Genomic DNA, 17,361 nt, shown 5'->3' with positions numbered 1-17,361 from the left:
AATTACACTCAACATATTCACACTTTCGGTGCATTTATGGTGTTTTTAAGTTATTTTGGAGGTCAGCAGTACTAGTTTGCTTTCACTCTCATTGTATGCGTGAAGCGTGAAAATTTTTCAGAACTTATCTTTTTTATGTTTTATGCCATACAAGTTTAGGATAACATGAGGATGCGTAAATTATGACATTGTTTCTTAATGCATTATTTAATGCATTTATTTTTTGTTAACAAAAATAAATCACAAAGGTCAAACGGATTCATGTGACAAAAAAAGTTGGAGAATCCCTGATCTAGATTAATATATTTTTAGAAATATTATTCTTTGTTAATACATGTTTGTTCATGAAATGTTAAATAATTTATTGACATATTAATTGTGATCCACCAAAAAAGTTTTATGATACACTAAAAAACTAAATATTCAAAACTGAAAATAAAACTGAAAACCAAAAATAAATTTTAAATTAATTAAAACATTTTATTAATAAACCACACTCAAATAAAATATAAACAATACATTTTATAAAACATTTAAAAAAATATTATGAAGTGTTTATATCAAAGTTCTCATTATAGAATTGTTGCTACCACAATTTGCTGTTGAAATATAAATATTTATATGTAATAAAATCCTGTTTTCATAATACATTTATTCAAATATGCATCAAATAATGAAAGTTAAGTGAAGTTTTGTTCATGCATCAACTGAAAACAGCATAGTGCATCACTAAAAAATTACATTAACCTTGATTAATAAATGCTGAAAAACTATTTTTCACCACTAGTTTTATAATACCTAATGCATTTATGATATTAATTTCTTTAAAGTAAAGCAACGCTCTATAAAAGCCGAGGAAAACGAGCGCACAACCAGTCCCACAGCTTTTTTCCCCCTTCAGTGGTGTTTTTGATGGTTGTGTGATGGGGGGGCTCTCTCTTGATGCTGGTGGAGGTGTGGAGTTACACCCGTCCCATCAGGCCGCTCCCCACCGCGGTAATCAGAACCACACGGAATGTGTGCGGGAGCCTTTTCTTCTCCCCTCTTCCCTCTGCAACTGATAAGACAGAAATCTAATTAAAAGGAAGGCAGGCTGGCACACTTTAAAGGGCACGGGAACGCTCCGCTGGCACGCTGTGTCTTCAGGGGTGCTCATAAAAAAAGAAACAGAGGGGAAGAAAGGAAGATTAAACAATTGTGCATGCTTTGAATCTTCCATGCCATTCCAGGCCTGAAAGTTTATGGCGGGACTTAAGCAGGTTTACAGGAAGTTCTGTGCACATCCCACACATCTGTTAGAGTTCATCAGAAACGGCAGACTCAGACTCGTGCTGTAAATCTAGACTATTCAGCTGTATCTAAGAATGTTTTAGGACTGAGATGCAAGATGTATGTTCATAACCATTAGCTCATTAGCATTTGACCAACCACTTTTGCATATTCTTCGCTTTGTACAAGAACCAGTCAACTGAGAATCTTAAAGGTACAGTAGCAAAAAAAAAAAAAAACATATTTATTCAGATCAGAAAGGGTGTAAATGGCCTTAAAAGGCTACATTTATATTTTTTAGGCAGTAAACCCTAACTAACATTAAAAGTAAAAATTAACTCTTAAAAAAAATCACTGATTTTAATGTTGTGGTCTGTTCTAAAATTGTGAATTGCATCCATTAACTGAGAATCTTAAAGGTACAGTAGCAAAAAAAGCATGTTTATTCAGATCAGAAAGGGTGAAAATGGCTGCATTTATATTTTTGAGACTGTAAACCTTGACTAACATAAAAAAAAAATCTAATTAAGAAAAAAAAAAATTATATTGTGGTCTGTTCTAAATTTGTCAATTGCATCCATTAACTGAGGATCTTAAAGGTACAGTAGCAAAAAAAGCATGTGGAAAATGGCCTTAAACGGCTACATTTTCATTATAAATGCAAATATATGTCCCTTTTAATGCTTAAGATGTGATCTATTTTATAAATGTTGTTGGTACAATGCAAGTATGAATTGTTTAATTCATGCATTTTCCAAGCCATTCAGTTGCACAGGTGTGCTGCAGTCATCTGGGTTTATTTCTGTGCTTTTTTATGATCGAATCCCCTTTAATTCATCTAACCTGTTTGATCTGCTAGGTATTGAACATGTGAAGGGATTCAGAGTGTATTTGGAGGACAAGAATCCCGAGGGAAAGCAGTGCCAGCACATGATCCTGAAGGATCCACGACAGCTTAACTTCTCTTACAAATCCACTGTAAGTATAATATGGTTTATATTAGACTTCTAATTCAGTGGAAAAAGACCTTCATATTCATCTGTTTGGCACTCTTTTGCATGTTTCCCAACAGAGGATGAGCTCACAGCCCTTCGCCGGTCTCGCCTTTGAGACGGACTTCATGGTCCGAATCGTACCGTTTCCCACCTTCTTGAACGACAGCTTCTTTCCGCCATCTTTTCTGCGCACTAACAGTGAGTGTTAAGCTATAAAAACGTGTTTGAGGCATTATTCTGTGCTTTTTTTATTATTAAATATTTATATATATTAATTTGATTATAAAAAAACTATTAATAATTTCAATTACGTAATTTAAAAGAATACTCTGGTACACAAAACAACAAAACAACAAAACAACGATAATAATTATAATTTAAAAAAAAGTATTTTTTTAATGATAATTATTATCATTTCATATTAGTTATATTAAGTTAATGGATATATAAAGTTTAAAATTGTTTAAAAAAACATTAATGATTTCTTCTTTATGCCATCTTTCCTGCACAGAATTAAACGTAAAAATGTGTTTCTGGCCTTATTCTGTTTTTAATTTAATTTAATTTAATTTAATTTAATTTTATTTTATTTTATTTTATTTTATTTTATTTTATTTTATTTTATTTGAATGTGTTTTTTAACAAACATATTTATAATTATAATTAAAATCAATACAATACAAAATGACAAACTATATTAAATGTTAACAATGTGATTATAAATATAATTATAAAATAATTATACTTAATGTTTTTAGTTTGTAATTTATTTAGAATATTTATATATTTATTTCAATTATTATGATTTATAATATTTACAAATAATTTGATACATAAATGTATAGTTAGGTGTTTATATTTTATTTATATGTGTAATAATTGTCAAAAATGTATTTTATTTTATAATTCAATTTTATATTAATAATTGATTCATATTATTTTTATTTTATTTAATTTTTATTAATAATATATATATTATATATATTACAATTAAAATAAAGCAAAATATTAATTAAAATTTTTTTTCTTTGAATTAAATTCAAGTTTATTTGTATAGTGCTTTTTTTTTGTTTCTACAATATATTAAGTAGTAGCTTATCTGTGGTGTCTGTCAGTTTATGTGCATATAGCAGAAATTTCTGAAAAAGTAGTCAAACAGACGATTATTATATGATGCATTCACACTTGTAGCAAAGTTTGCTAGTTTTCATAGTTACTTGACGTCTTGCTCCTTCCGTTCTCACAGGTTGTGAAGTGCTTCTTGGCCCAGATAACCTCGTCTGCAAACCATGTGAGTTCTTTAGAGAGAGAAAAAAAGTTGTCACATCCAATTAATCTGTTTTAGTGAGCCAAACTGTGAAACGGCCTAAACAGGGATCTCAAATGAAGCTGAAATCAACCTTCCTCTTCTTTCTCTCTCTTCCCTGACAGTCTGGAAGCCCAAGACTCTCAGTGTTTCTCAGCTCGGATCGAATTTGCATGTTGTGTTTGACCACGCCCCCTCCACGTTCGGCTTCACCGTCTACTTCCTGTACTACAAGCTCCGACAGGAAGGACCCTTCAGACTCAAACGCTGCAAACCTGTGAGCAGTTCACCTAGTCATTGCACTGGAAAAATCCTGGCACAAATTCATAAACATTTCCATTCATAATTCACTCCAAATGCTCCCTCAATCCACCCCAAATGTCATTTTGAGAAGGAGTGTTTCCTAATGGCTTGCGTCATCGGGTAACTGTAATTGTTTGCATGTTGTGTTCGCTCTGAAGCATTGGAAGTGAGATGTTCAGGGTTAATGCTCTTCCCAGACTGCTGGAATAATATATAGTCTTGTCCGCTGAATGGCAGCTCTGGGAAATGGACGTGTTCTGCCGCTTTCCACGCTTCGGTTGTGCTGGAGACGGAAATGTAAAGAGCAGAGAGCTTTTACAGCAGCACTTTGTCACTTAGAAACTCTGCAAGAAGTCAGAAGACCGCTATCCGTCTTTCTTTTGGCTGAGGACACATGTATTTTTGGTTCGGGGCTAGCTCTCTTGAAGAGATAGTTTAGTCAGAAATGAATGTTCTGTCATCGTTTACTCGCTCTTGTGTCATTCAAACACATTTGGCTTTTTCTTTCTTCTGTGAAATGCAAAAGGATCTTCAAAAATCTTCATGCTGCTCCTTTTCATAAAGAAAACAGATGCTATTAGGCTAAATAAAGAAATATATATATAAATAAATAACACAAATGGAAGACATTTGACAGGAATTTTAAACGAGTGATGATATCAGTATTACTAATAAATTACATTATTATTATTTGATCATGATAATTATTTAATTATAGTAGTAGAAGTAATAGTAATAGTAGATGAAAAGCACATTTCAAATAAAATGTATGATTAATAAAAATTAATATAATGATACAAATGGTGATTTATTCTATATAATAATTATTAATTGTTCATTTTATTATTATAATTTTTTTGATAATTATTATCATGATTATTATATGTAGTAGTACTTAGTTATTATTATTTAATAATAATAATAATAATAATCATGGCAATATTATTATTATTATTATTATAAAACAAACTATTATATATCCATTTATGATGATGATGATGATTATTATTATAAAAATATAAAAAACTATTTCAATTATAACTATATTTTTTGTAATAGTTATCATGTATTTATTATTATTAATAATATTAATATATTATTATTAATATAATATATCATTATATATTATTTGTAATGTGTGTGTGTATATATATATATATATATATATATATATATATATATATATATATATATATATATATATATATATATATATATTTAAATGATATATTATTAATAATAATTAGTAATAGTAATTGAAAAAACACATTACAAATAAAATGCATAATAATAATATTTTTATTATAATTATTAATATTGATATTAATATTGATATTATTATTATTATTATTATTAGTCATAATGGTTTTTATTTTTCTATAAATTAGAAAGAATTATAATCATTATTATTTTACATTTTACACTTTTCTCAAACCCTGCGTGCAACAAGCAATTAAACATTAAATATTAACAACAGACAGGTTAATTAACTACAGAAAGATAAATGACACTCCATGTGTAAATGTGCACTTTTATGTGTTTTTTTGTCTTTTTGCGCTATCCCTGTACGTCTTTGGCTCAAACAGTCTTGGAATCACAATGTTAGGATTGATTTCATTCAGAGGTTTTATTATTTCATCACCAGCATATGAGGTGTTTCATATTTGTGTCATTTTGGAACACGACCCTGTTCTTTTGAAGCATGTTATTCACATCTTCTTCCTATTAAAGGGTGTGAAAGCATCGTCCTGACTCTTTCAGAAGAGTGCAGCGGTCATATCTCAGCCGGGCCGGACAGCATTGTTTGTAGCGATAATAGAAAAGTGAAATTTGAGATGAGCGACGCAGCTAGCGGGGGATTCCAGAGTTCAGACGCTTTCTGCGTCTCTGTGAGATCAGTGATAGTGTTTCAGTTCCCCAACACTGGTGTCTGAGTGCAGTACAAACCCTCTTTACTGCACAGCATCAGTTAACAAAAACTACAAGATTGAATCCTTGTGCTTGGATGTTAAAGTTAATTAAAACTGACAGGGTGAACAGTTATTTAGCTTTTTTCAGCCTTGTTCTTAAAGCATAAAGGTATTTGTGGGATAGAAAATTCAATGCAATGTCTGTGAATATCAAGTTTTCAAAGATTGTTTGCTGACAACATACCCAAAGATCATACGAGATGTAGATGAGTTTGTTTCTTCATCAGGTTTGGAGAAATGTACTGTAGTTCACCAATGGATGCTCTGTAGTGAATGGGTGCCGTCAGAATGAGAGTCTAAACAGCTGATAAAAACATCACAATAATCCACAACCACTCCAGTCCATCAGTTAACATCTGGAGAAGACAAAAGCTGAAACAAATCCAGCATTAAGACATATTTAACTTCAAACAGGCTGAAATACCATTATCCATAATAACGCTTCCTCCAGTGAAAAGTTGTCTGGTCTGAATCAGGAGAGAAATCTGCACAGATCAAACTGTGTTTACAAGCCAAAACAGCTCTTAACAAATATGCTGATGGATTTTGATGTGAGAGACAACAAGAGATGCACTTTTTCACTGGAGGAAGTGTTATTACGGATTATGGACTAATATTTCAGCCAGAGGCAGAAGTTAAAATTGTCTTAACGATGTTTTGTTTCTTCTTCTTTCAAACACAAACATGCATCTTTTGGCTCCTCAAGACATTAACACATGGACTGGAGTCGTGTGGATTATTGTGATGTTTTTATCAGCTGTTTGGACTCTCATTCTGACGGCACCCATTCACATCCATTGCTGAGCAAGTGATGCAATGCTACATTTCTCCAAATCTGACGAAGAAACAAACTCATCCTAATCTTGGATGACCTGAGAGTGAGGAAATGTTCAGCAAATTTTCCTTTAAAAGTTATGTATTAATGAAGGCCACAAAAAGCTCTTGATTTATGGAACGATCCTAATATTGTGATTTAATCCATAATATTGTCATTGTACATAAAGTGCATTACACTTTTGTTAATAATGTGTCTGTGCTTCCTTGCAGGAGCAGAATGGCCCCAAAACTACATGTGTTTTACAAGACGTCACTCCAGGAACTTATGCAATAGAGGTTTGATCGTTATTCATATCATACACCATTAAATGTGACCCTGGAGCACAAATCCAGTTTTGAGTCTCTGAGGTTACATTTGTAGCAATAGCCAACATTACATTGTATGGGTCAAAATGATCGATTTTTATTTTAAGCCAAAAATCATTAGGATATTAAGTAAAGATCATGTTCCATTACGATATTTTGTGCATTTACTACCAGAAATATATAAAAATATAATTTTTGTTTAGTAAAATGCATTGCTTAGAATTCATTTGGACAATTTTAAAGATGATTTTCTGAATATTTAGATTTTTTTAGCACCCTCGGATTCCAGATTTTCTAATAGTTGTATCTCAGCCAAATATTATCTGATCCTAACAAACCAGACATCAATGGAAAGATGATTTATAAATGTATAAATTATGTATAAATCTCAATTTAAAAAAATGTACCCTTATGAGTGGTTTTGTGGTCCAGGGACACACATGAGTTTGATCGTTTATTGAACAAAGCAGGAGAAATTCTCGTTCTTATTCCCGCAGCTTCGTGATGAAAACAACACGACCAGAAAACAGACGCAGTATCACGTGAGCCAAGGTGAAGAACGGTGGCACCTGTGTACTCTGTGCATGCTCTGCATCTGTGTTTGCACTGATCTGATGTGGTTTGTGTTTGTTTCAGTGCATTCTCCGTGGGCCGGACCCATCCGTGCCATGGCCATCACCGTCCCGCTGGTCATCATGTCGGCCTTCGCCACTCTCTTCACCGTCATGTGTCGAAAGAAGCAGCAAGGTGCGTGTCCGGCATCAGTTTGTGTGGTATCTGTAAACCGATCAGTGTAATCTGACCAGGATTCATGCGTGGTGCAATCTAAACGTTCTTCTATTCTGGTCTCTAGATCAGTGTAAGTTTAGTATCATTGAGAGACTGTTATAATGATTTATTACTATTTTGAATTTATTTGTTATTGTATTTTTAGTAAATTATTTGAACTAAATTAAAAAATTTGAATCGTTGCAACTAGCTGAAATAAGTTACTTTTTTACACTTTATTTCAGTGAATTTTTATTTTATTTGAAGTATAATTATTTTTTTTGGTTTTAGTTTTAGGCAGTCATCTAATATAAAACAAGTTCAAGTTTTTATATTTCAGTTAATGTTTATTTTATTTCATTTTAATTTTTAATTTTTAGTCAATTAGCTGAAATGCAATACATTTTATGATTTTAAAAATATTTTATTTTCTTATTATTATTTGTATTATTTTTTTTATTTTCAGCTAAAGTTTATTTTATTTCAAATAACAATTTTTTTTTTGTAATTTTTTTTTTGTTATATAGCTAAAATTAAATACTTTTATAGTTATTGCTTAGTTTATAGTTATCTAAATTATGGTTAATTTCATTTAAATAAAAACAAAAATACTTTTAAAATGGTTTTAGTTTTATTCGACAAGCTAAACATTTTTTTTTAAATATATTTTATTCTAATTAATATTTATTTTATTTCTATTAATAAATGTTTTATATTTATTTTTTATTTAAGCTTTAGTTTTATCTAACTAGCTGCAATCATTATAATATTTTATTTCATTTATCTTTATTTTTTTTTTAGATGGCTTTAGATTTAGTTAACTATAATAACCCTGCTCTAGTAGTCTTCAAATCTGTACCTCCAGTATTTTAAGCTCGAAATACGTTGCACTTTTATATTAAGGTGGATCGTGGTGATTTAAGACAGAACCATCTGTGGGTCTAACATGGACAAATTAGGCTTTCCTTTCAGTTCTTACAGTGCTCTAAAAGCAGCTCTCATCATATGGAAACAATAAATGTGCTTTTTTCCCACTCGCTACAAATCTGAGTTGATCCTGGTCTCTGATCTGAATTCCTGTGCAGAGAACATCTACTCCCACCTGGACGAGGAGAGCCCAGAGTCTTCATCTCAGACCACGGCGCTGAGCGCAGACAGACCCTGGCCCCGACCCAAGATCTTCATCTGTTACTCCAGCAGAGACTGTCCCAAACACCTGGCCGTCATCCAGAACTTCGCCTTCTTCCTGCAGGACTTCTGCGGCTGCGAGGTTAGCTTTTACCTCTCTGTGCTTCAAACATGAAACATGCTGCCATGCGAAGTTATATTTTTGTTCAGCAAGGATGCATTAAATTAATCACAATTGATGGTAAAGACGATTATAGTGTTGTAAAAGATTTCTGTTTGAAATAAATGCTGTTCTTTTGAACTTTTTGTTTTTTAAACAATCCTGAAAAATTTAATTTACCACCGTTTCCACAAAATATGAAGCAGCACTATTTTCAACATTAATGAAAATAAAAAAAATATTTCTTGAGCAGCAAATCAGAATGATTTCTGAAGATCATGTGACACTGAAGACTGAAGTAATGATGCAGGAAATTCAGCTGCGCATCACAGGAATAAAATACATTTTACAATATATCCAAATAGAAAGCAGTTGTTTTAAATTGTAATAATATTGTACAATTTTACTGTTTTATTTTTGATTAAATAAACAGCCTTGGCTAGCAGAAAAAACGTCTTTCAAAATAATACTTGGACTGGTTTGAAATGTGTGCAGATGATGCCCTCTAGTGGCAGAAGAAAGCTCACTCAAATATTTCCACAGATAGTAATCCAGATGTCAACATGAAATAAGAAATTGATTTATTTACTTGTTTCTGGTCATGAATCATCAGTGATATTCTAAAGAAAACATTTTACTGCAAGGTTTCATTTGTTAACATTAACTACATTAGTTAGCATGAACTAACAATAATAAATACTTCTACAGACTTCATTAATCTTAATTACTGTTAATTTAACATTTATCAGTGCTTTTTAAAATTAAAAGTTGTATCTTTTAGCATTAGTTAATGCACTGTGAACTAAAATGAACAAATTCAATGAACTATTGTTTATTTATAAACTAACAAGCTTTAAAGACCCTCAGAGGTTTTCCACCAAAATAAAAGTCCTATAGTTAAATGTTTGAAAGCAATATAAAATATAGACAGCCATAAATATTATTATGATTTTATGGTTGCTGTGTTAAATTATATTAATTATATATATATATATATATATATATATATATATATATATATATATATATATATATATATATATATATATATATATATAATTTATTTCCTATATTGTAAATAATGATGAAATACAGTATTGTGAATATTATAATTAAATTATTATTACCTTTATCTTTTACATTACAATAGTTATATATTTCTTAAAATTTTCATTTTATAATTAAATTATAATTTAAATTTATGAATAATAAAAAATATAAATAAAACTGTGTTTTTACTGTTGTTTATTAACTTTTTTTTTACAGAACTTTTTAATTGAGTGTTAAATTTTTTTTATTAATAAGAATTAAAATATATTAATATATTATTAATATTATTATTATTAATAAAAACTTTATTTTTATTGATGTTTATGGTAAAAAATAATCATCATCATTTAAAGTTATTATTTTATTACAATTATTTATATTATTACAAACATTTTGAATAATAATTTGTTATGTAGAAAAACTGGTTTCTTTTCTTTTCAGGTGGCGCTGGATCTCTGGGAGCACCTGGAGATCTGTAAGGAGGGTCAGATGTCGTGGCTCAGCCGGCGTATCGACGAGGCTCACTTCATCATCACCGTCTGCTCCAAAGGCCTGAAGTATTTCGTGGAGAAACGCCACCGTAAAGGCAAAGCCACGTCGAAGGAGAACAACCGAGAACCGACCGCATCCGACTCCTCCGCCGGAAACAGGGACCTGTTCATCGTGGCCACAGCGATGATCGCAGAAAAACTCAGAGAGGAGCATCAGAAGTCCTCGGACCTCTCTCGATTCATGTCTGTGTACTTCGATTACTCTCACGAGAGCGACGTACCGACTTGTCTCAGCCTGGCGCCTAAATACAAACTGATGGACCAGCTTCCTCTTCTGTTCGCCCGGCTCCACTCTCGCCAGCTCAGTCTGACCGACCGCGAGCCACAGCCGCCCAACGTCAGCAAACGCAACTACTTCCGCAGTAAATCGGGCCGCTCGCTGTACGTGGCCATCTGTAACATGCACCAGCTCACGGAGCAGGAGCCCGACTGGTTCCAGAAGCAGCTCATGCCGCCTCCGCTCCCGAATAAACGCCTCCCCCCTCCAGAGAAGCTGGACTCGGGGCTCGTCCTGAACGAGGTGAAGCTCAAACACCCGTCGGAGAGCGAGTGTCCCGTGAGGAGCAGCGTCCTGATGCTGTCTCTGAGTCTGTCTCAGGAGAATCTCGGGGAGGGTTCGTCTCATCAGGACGCGGGCTCGTCTCATCCCGACGGATCGGTCAGTCCGGTGGAGATGCCCAGAGACTCGGGGATCTACGACTCGTCCGTCCCGTCCTCAGAGCTCTCCATCCCGCTGATGGACGGACTCTCGCCGGACCCTGACAGCTCGTCTCTGGCCGACAGCGTGTCCTCCTCCTCGGGACTGGGTAGGTATTTAACATATGAGACCCTGGAGCACAGTCTGAAGTCTCTGGGGTATATTTGTAGCAATAACCAAAAATATATTGTATGGGTCAAAATTATAGATTTTTCTTTTATGCCAAAAATCATTAGGATATTAAGTACATATCATGTTCCATCAATATATTTTGTAAATTTCCTACTGTAAATATTTCTAAACTTTTTTTTTGTTTAGTAACATGCATTGCTAAAAACTTAATTTGAACATCTTTAAAATATGATTTTCTCAATTTTTAGATTTTTTTTGCTCCCTCAGATTCCAGATTTTAAAATAGTTGTATCTCAGACAAATATCGTCTGTTCCTAACAAACCATACATCAATGGAAAGATTGTTTATTACTCAGCTTTCAGATGATGTATACAATTTCTAAAAATGTACACTTATGACTGGTTTTATAGTCTGGGGTCACATATGTAGTGTATATAAATGTATAATTTCATTGTAAGGAAATAATTCCCTTTAAAAAAATATATGCAATATTTTAAAAAATGTGTGTAATCCCTAAATGTAACAACTACCTATTAATAAGCAGCAAATTAGGAATTTATTGAGGGAAGAGGTGTAGTTAATAGTGAACAAGTGTTCCTTATTCTAAAGAATTACCTTGTGATTTTTCTGTATTTACATGTGCTTTCATATTCATACGCACTTGTGCAGTTGAAAACAACTGTACGCAGTTGTAAATAATTTATTAATCTAGAAAAAACAGGAAGGATTTACAGCTAGAACTAAAGAATATTACTATATATATTCTGTTGATCTGCGAAAAAAAAACAATGTTTATTATTAAAATTAATATTATTATTAAATAATTGTTTGCCTTACAGAACAATAGTATTGTTGCTATAGTAATTTAGTTTAATTTTTTACATTTTAACTATAAAATATAAATATTATTTTGATTTATTCCAATAACAACAATACAAATGGTTATTATGTCTTGATTGATATTTATCATTTAATTATTAATAAAATTTTGTTAAAAATAATAGCAATAATAATATTATATGCTTATTATTTTTCAGTTCAGTGGGATGATTGCAATAATATTTAGTTTTCTATACATTTTTTAATTACTATTTTTATTCATATTAATATTTTATTTTATTTAGTACTGTAGTATATTATTGCAATATAAATGTTTCTTTAATATATTTTGTTAAATTAATTTTTATCATTTATATCCTAAAATAAAATATTCTTAAATTGATAATAGTTATTATTTTAATGCTATTTTTTTTTTAAGTAAATTATTTTGATTGCAGTAGTAATACATTTTCTGATTGATGCTGATTTGAAGTTTTATCACTTAAATTACTATAACATTTAAATGAGTGATTACTATATTATAAATTTTTTTTTGCAGATATATTGAGCATGCATGTGTTTTTGTGAGTGCAGGTGATGAGGAGCCCCCTGCTGTCATCTCTCTGCACTGCGCAGCTTCCACAATATGCAAAGCAGAGCTCCATCACATCATCCATCAGAGCGAAGGACTCATAGCCGCTGCCTCCACCTAGTGGCCTTCAGCTGTAACTGCATCGCCACTTTAATTCCTGTTTTCACCACTGACTTGGACAAGCTGCCAGCGAGTCTTCAGAATCCCTCATCAGGGAAATATTTTGACGGATTGAACATTGAGGTGCCTGCAGGCCTGTGTTTTCTAGAGGCGCTTTTTAACCAAAGCAGTTGTGTATTTAGTATACAGCCGAGTTTGTGGTGTTACAGCTATGACCTTCTTGCCTTAAAAGTGCCATGAAGCTGTGGACATGAGCGTGCTGTGCTGAATCTCAGTCGTTTTAACATGTTATTTCACTTTTATTTATTGCATTAACGTGCTTCAGTTGTGGGATAACACTCTTAAAAAGCAACAGACGTGTGTAGATAAGCACTTTGTGTTTTTCACATTAGCCTGGGTTTTGTGTCACTGAAGCGGTTTGGAGGCACTGCTCGATTTTTAGAAGCTTTTTAATGATTTTAGGCCTTTATTTGTTTTAGATGGATCTTTAAAAAGTTAAAAAATGTTGACAGCAGCATAAACGGATTAGAGTTGGTCTAATGTTGGTTTCTGACAAAGGGAAATACAAGCTAAACAACTTGAGATGTGCCATTCTGTTAACTATTGAGTTTTATTTGTCTACTCTGTTTATCCAGGTTTTGTACAGTTTTTGTTTTTAAAATATTAGAAGTGATTTCTACATTATATAAACTTTGTACTGTTTTATAGTACTCTAATGTAGGGGATACGACTTAATAAAACTAAGATTTATATGCATTGTGACGGAGTTATTTATATTTGAAGTGCGAAAAATACACATGCTTAAAAAATCTGTTCAAATTTTTGTATGCTAAAAATATACATATAAAAATAAGACATGACTAAAAACTTTAGTGACATTATAAGTGATTTATATTATTAAATATATACAATCCGTAATTTTAAGCTAAAAATATCCATATGAAAATGCAAAAAATAATGAAGAGGTGTTATATATATATATATATATATATATATATATGCATGCATAACTATATGAATATATGCATTATATATGATTTATATATGCATACTGATTTATATTTGTATCTATTGTTGTTTATTGATCTCAAACCACACAGCCCTGTAATCTGTTGAATCCTGGAACCCAAGTGACGTGAAAAGTTTGTAGGAAGAGTCATTTTCCTTTTCCACGAAACAGTAAACCGGGTGTCCTCGCTCCAGGAGGGTTTTGGCCATCACAGACACCAGTAACTTCGCATAGCCTTTTCTTCTGTGTTGTGGTAATGTGTAGAGCAAACCAAGAGCAGCGTGTTGGTACACAAGCAGCCAGGAGACGGGCTCAGTGCCGCCCTCCTCTAGCACACACAGTGAAGGATTGTGGGTAATGTAGTTCAGCACGGAGTTGTAGCTGTTACTGTCTCCGCCGTATTTCCACGTGCTGTTTACTAGATGAGCATGAGCTGCTCTGAGCGGAGTCAGTCTGAGTCCAGCATAACTGAAAACATGGAGCAGAAGAAAATGTCAAGTAGAAAAAAAAACTGGGAAATTCAAGAAGGTCCCAAAGTCAATGGGTTTTTGAATAGGATTTTGGTTAAATCCCTAAAATAAGGTCTGTGGCTCACACAGGCTCAAGATACTTTCAGTTTTTATTCTACGACATAAAACACACTAGTTACACCTAATTTGAGATTTTTTTAAACCGTTCGTTTCTTAAAAAAAGACAAAAAAGTTGCTAAATGGGACTACAGGCACTGTCTGAGACATTTAATGTCATCACGCAGAACAGTTTATCAATTTACTGTATTCTCCAGTTGTAGTAATACAGTTAATTGTAGAATAACCAATTAATAGTTTACCGCATTTTTATTAGTGTTCAACAATGTTTTTGTTTTGCTCCGAAATGCAACAAGTTTATTGATTTAAATGTATTGCTTTCTTACTGATCCTGAGACTGGGATCATAGACTCATATTATGATTATTTCATGTAAACACTACATTTCTGGCTTAGTCATGGTGAAAGTGAAACTTTAACGATGCATAGTGCTTAAACGGCTCATTCTAACTAAAAATTTATATAAAGTGGGCCAGTTACAACTTTGCAAGGACAGTCTGGCACATCTGACTCACAGTCTGTAAGTATGTTTTCATATTTAAAGAATTAGCCACTGATGATTCAAACATGACTTTAGAGCAGTGTAGAGTAGCACTTAATGTTTGTGGTTTCTCTGATCACAAATGTAGACATGGTTTTATGTTAATGCAGCGCAATACGCAACGTGTAAAAACACAGTAGAAGTCATTATAATCAGTAATTATGTCCCCACCAGATGCAACAAATGCCTTGTTTATAATGGGGTTTATTGGTTTTGTCTTTTTGCATTACATGCTTGAGCTACTCGGCCAATCACAATGCACAGGATAGCTGGCCAATCAGAGCACAGCTTTTCAGAACGATGAGTTTTGTAAAAATGTAGGCGGGGCATAGAGGATCAACACTAATGTACAGTATATGGAAAATTATTTGTTTTGAACCTTAAACCACATAATCACCTTGCATTACACCAAATACAAAAATAATGTTATTTTTAGCAACGTCATATGACCCCTTAAAAGGGTAAAATCAATCACATACAGTTGCTTTAAGCCTTGAATGAGATAACACTTGAGGTTTAAGAGTATGATGATGATAGCACCTCTCTTTAAGCGGCAGCTGTCGCTCATCCTGGAGCAGTAACACATTCATCACTACTTGAACTTTCCAGGGAAGTCCATGTTGATCCGCAAACTCCTGAACTGCTTCTAAATGCCTGATGTCAATCCCTAAATGGCAACCAACAGGTTTGTGCATGATTGATTTTGTCACAGTCACAAAACTAGTTATTTCAGGCAATTATTTTGGTTAGGGATAGAGTGTGTACCTGCTAATAATGTGAATGTATGTTTATTGATCACACCAGGTGTGTCCAGAAGGGTTTTCAGACTCTCTTTGCTCTTGGAGTAGATGCTGTATATGTTAAAGTCTCCTTCTCGATCCTTTGTTCCCTGTTTTTTTTTATTTTTTAAAAAGCACTTGGATTTTTAAGAGAAATGCATTCAACTTGTTAAATAGATGAACAAATAAATAAAATGTAAATATATAAAGTCAATAATATATAAAATCTGTTGTGATTTATATATTGATTGAACTATGTGACAAATAATAGCTAAATCTGTTATTTTGGTATTTTTTATGTATTATTCTACATTTTCTTTTTTTTATATATGTTGTAGTAAATGTGTTTATATATATTCAGCTTTAATTATTTTCTCTATCAGTTTTAGTTTTTAATAATTGTATTACTTTGACTTCAACCTGTATTTTTATATAATTATAAAAATATTTTTTTATATACGTTTGTTGCCATGTTTTAATTTTCATTAATTTTTAAGTTGTAGTTTTCCATCTATTTGTTTTATTTCAGCCAACAAAAAAAATATTTTTTGTAGTTTTGGTGTACAATAACAGCACTAAGCGTTAGTTTTGCATATGCCTTGGTATACTACAAATGCCACAGTTAAAATACAGTTTTTGTTGAAACGTGGCTAGTTTTTTTAAACAAATCAGAACTGTCTAGATCTGTAAAATAATGTTACCTGAACTTTGGGTTTGCAAATAATGACATTGAAATCTGGCCACTGGTCTGCAATAACCTCCAGATTGTGAGGCTTTCCTCTGTTTATGTTGAATATACAGCCATAAACCTGGAAAACAAGTGAATATTAACCAGCGAGTGAAAATAAAAGCTGTGGTAGTCCGATAGGTTAAACCTCAAACTTTCTGAAACCTTTCTAGAATCAGCACACCTTGATGGACTCTGGAAAACTCTGCTTCAAAACGCTCTCGGCTTGTTTGAGCTCCTCGGTGCCAAGAATGATCATTTTGCGCACATAAACCATTCACGGAAAACAGATGACAACAAAGGGTTAACAAAAACTCATGATGCCGAGTGCAAAGTCAGGGCAAAACAAAACAGCCGTGCATTTCAGTGTCAGAGATTACAGCAGCAATATGGACGAGTTATGTTAACGCAGCATGCAAAAGTGGATAATTTCTATTAAATATTAACACGTTCATGCTCTTGAAACAAGCCTGATGTGATGTATTCAGCTTCTTATTCGCAACTTCTTATTGACGCTATCCGTTCCACCTTAAAAACGCGACGTTTCTTATTTCACGCTTAACGTAGGGACCGTCTCTAGTTGTGTCTATATTTCAGAAACGAACAATACACTATTTAAAAATGCAAATAACGGTGAGATAAGAGCGAAAACGGACTATAAAGATTAAATCTTATTACATTTTTTTTCTGAATAAAAGACACAAATAGAGATGGA

The 17,361-nt window shown here is 32.6% G+C and overlaps 2 protein-coding genes across 2 annotated transcripts in view; one reads left to right on the top strand and one right to left on the bottom strand.

Moving 5' to 3' along the window:
• Nucleotides 1–13,713, top strand: part of LOC113110800 (interleukin-17 receptor D-like) — a 47,504-nt gene extending 33,791 nt beyond the window's left edge. The window contains exons 4-13 of the mRNA XM_026274983.1: nucleotides 2,129–2,247; nucleotides 2,342–2,462; nucleotides 3,511–3,555; nucleotides 3,696–3,847; nucleotides 6,891–6,956; nucleotides 7,484–7,538; nucleotides 7,623–7,733; nucleotides 8,840–9,024; nucleotides 10,534–11,449; nucleotides 12,887–13,713. Coding sequence (XP_026130768.1) covers nucleotides 2,129–2,247; nucleotides 2,342–2,462; nucleotides 3,511–3,555; nucleotides 3,696–3,847; nucleotides 6,891–6,956; nucleotides 7,484–7,538; nucleotides 7,623–7,733; nucleotides 8,840–9,024; nucleotides 10,534–11,449; nucleotides 12,887–13,005 — 1,889 coding nt within the window. The 3' untranslated portion in view covers nucleotides 13,006–13,713. The remainder of the gene's footprint in view (nucleotides 1–2,128; nucleotides 2,248–2,341; nucleotides 2,463–3,510; nucleotides 3,556–3,695; nucleotides 3,848–6,890; nucleotides 6,957–7,483; nucleotides 7,539–7,622; nucleotides 7,734–8,839; nucleotides 9,025–10,533; nucleotides 11,450–12,886) is intronic.
• A 359-nt stretch (nucleotides 13,714–14,072) lies between these two features.
• Nucleotides 14,073–17,093, bottom strand: LOC113111329 (glycine N-acyltransferase-like protein 3). Its single transcript, XM_026275955.1, has 5 exons — nucleotides 16,831–17,093; nucleotides 16,621–16,728; nucleotides 15,906–16,029; nucleotides 15,681–15,807; nucleotides 14,073–14,481 (listed from the first exon to the last, which is right to left on the bottom strand). The coding sequence occupies exons 1-5, from the start codon at nucleotides 16,921–16,923 to the stop codon at nucleotides 14,073–14,075; spliced, it is 861 nt and encodes a 286-aa protein (XP_026131740.1). The 5' UTR covers nucleotides 16,924–17,093.
• Between the last annotated feature and the right edge of the window lie 268 nt (nucleotides 17,094–17,361).

This window comes from Carassius auratus, chromosome 11 (assembly GCF_003368295.1).
Source record: "Carassius auratus strain Wakin chromosome 11, ASM336829v1, whole genome shotgun sequence".
NCBI lineage: Eukaryota > Metazoa > Chordata > Actinopteri > Cypriniformes > Cyprinidae > Carassius > Carassius auratus.
Note: the sequence above shows the minus strand (reverse complement) of the source record. Positions and strands in the feature narration are given on the sequence as shown.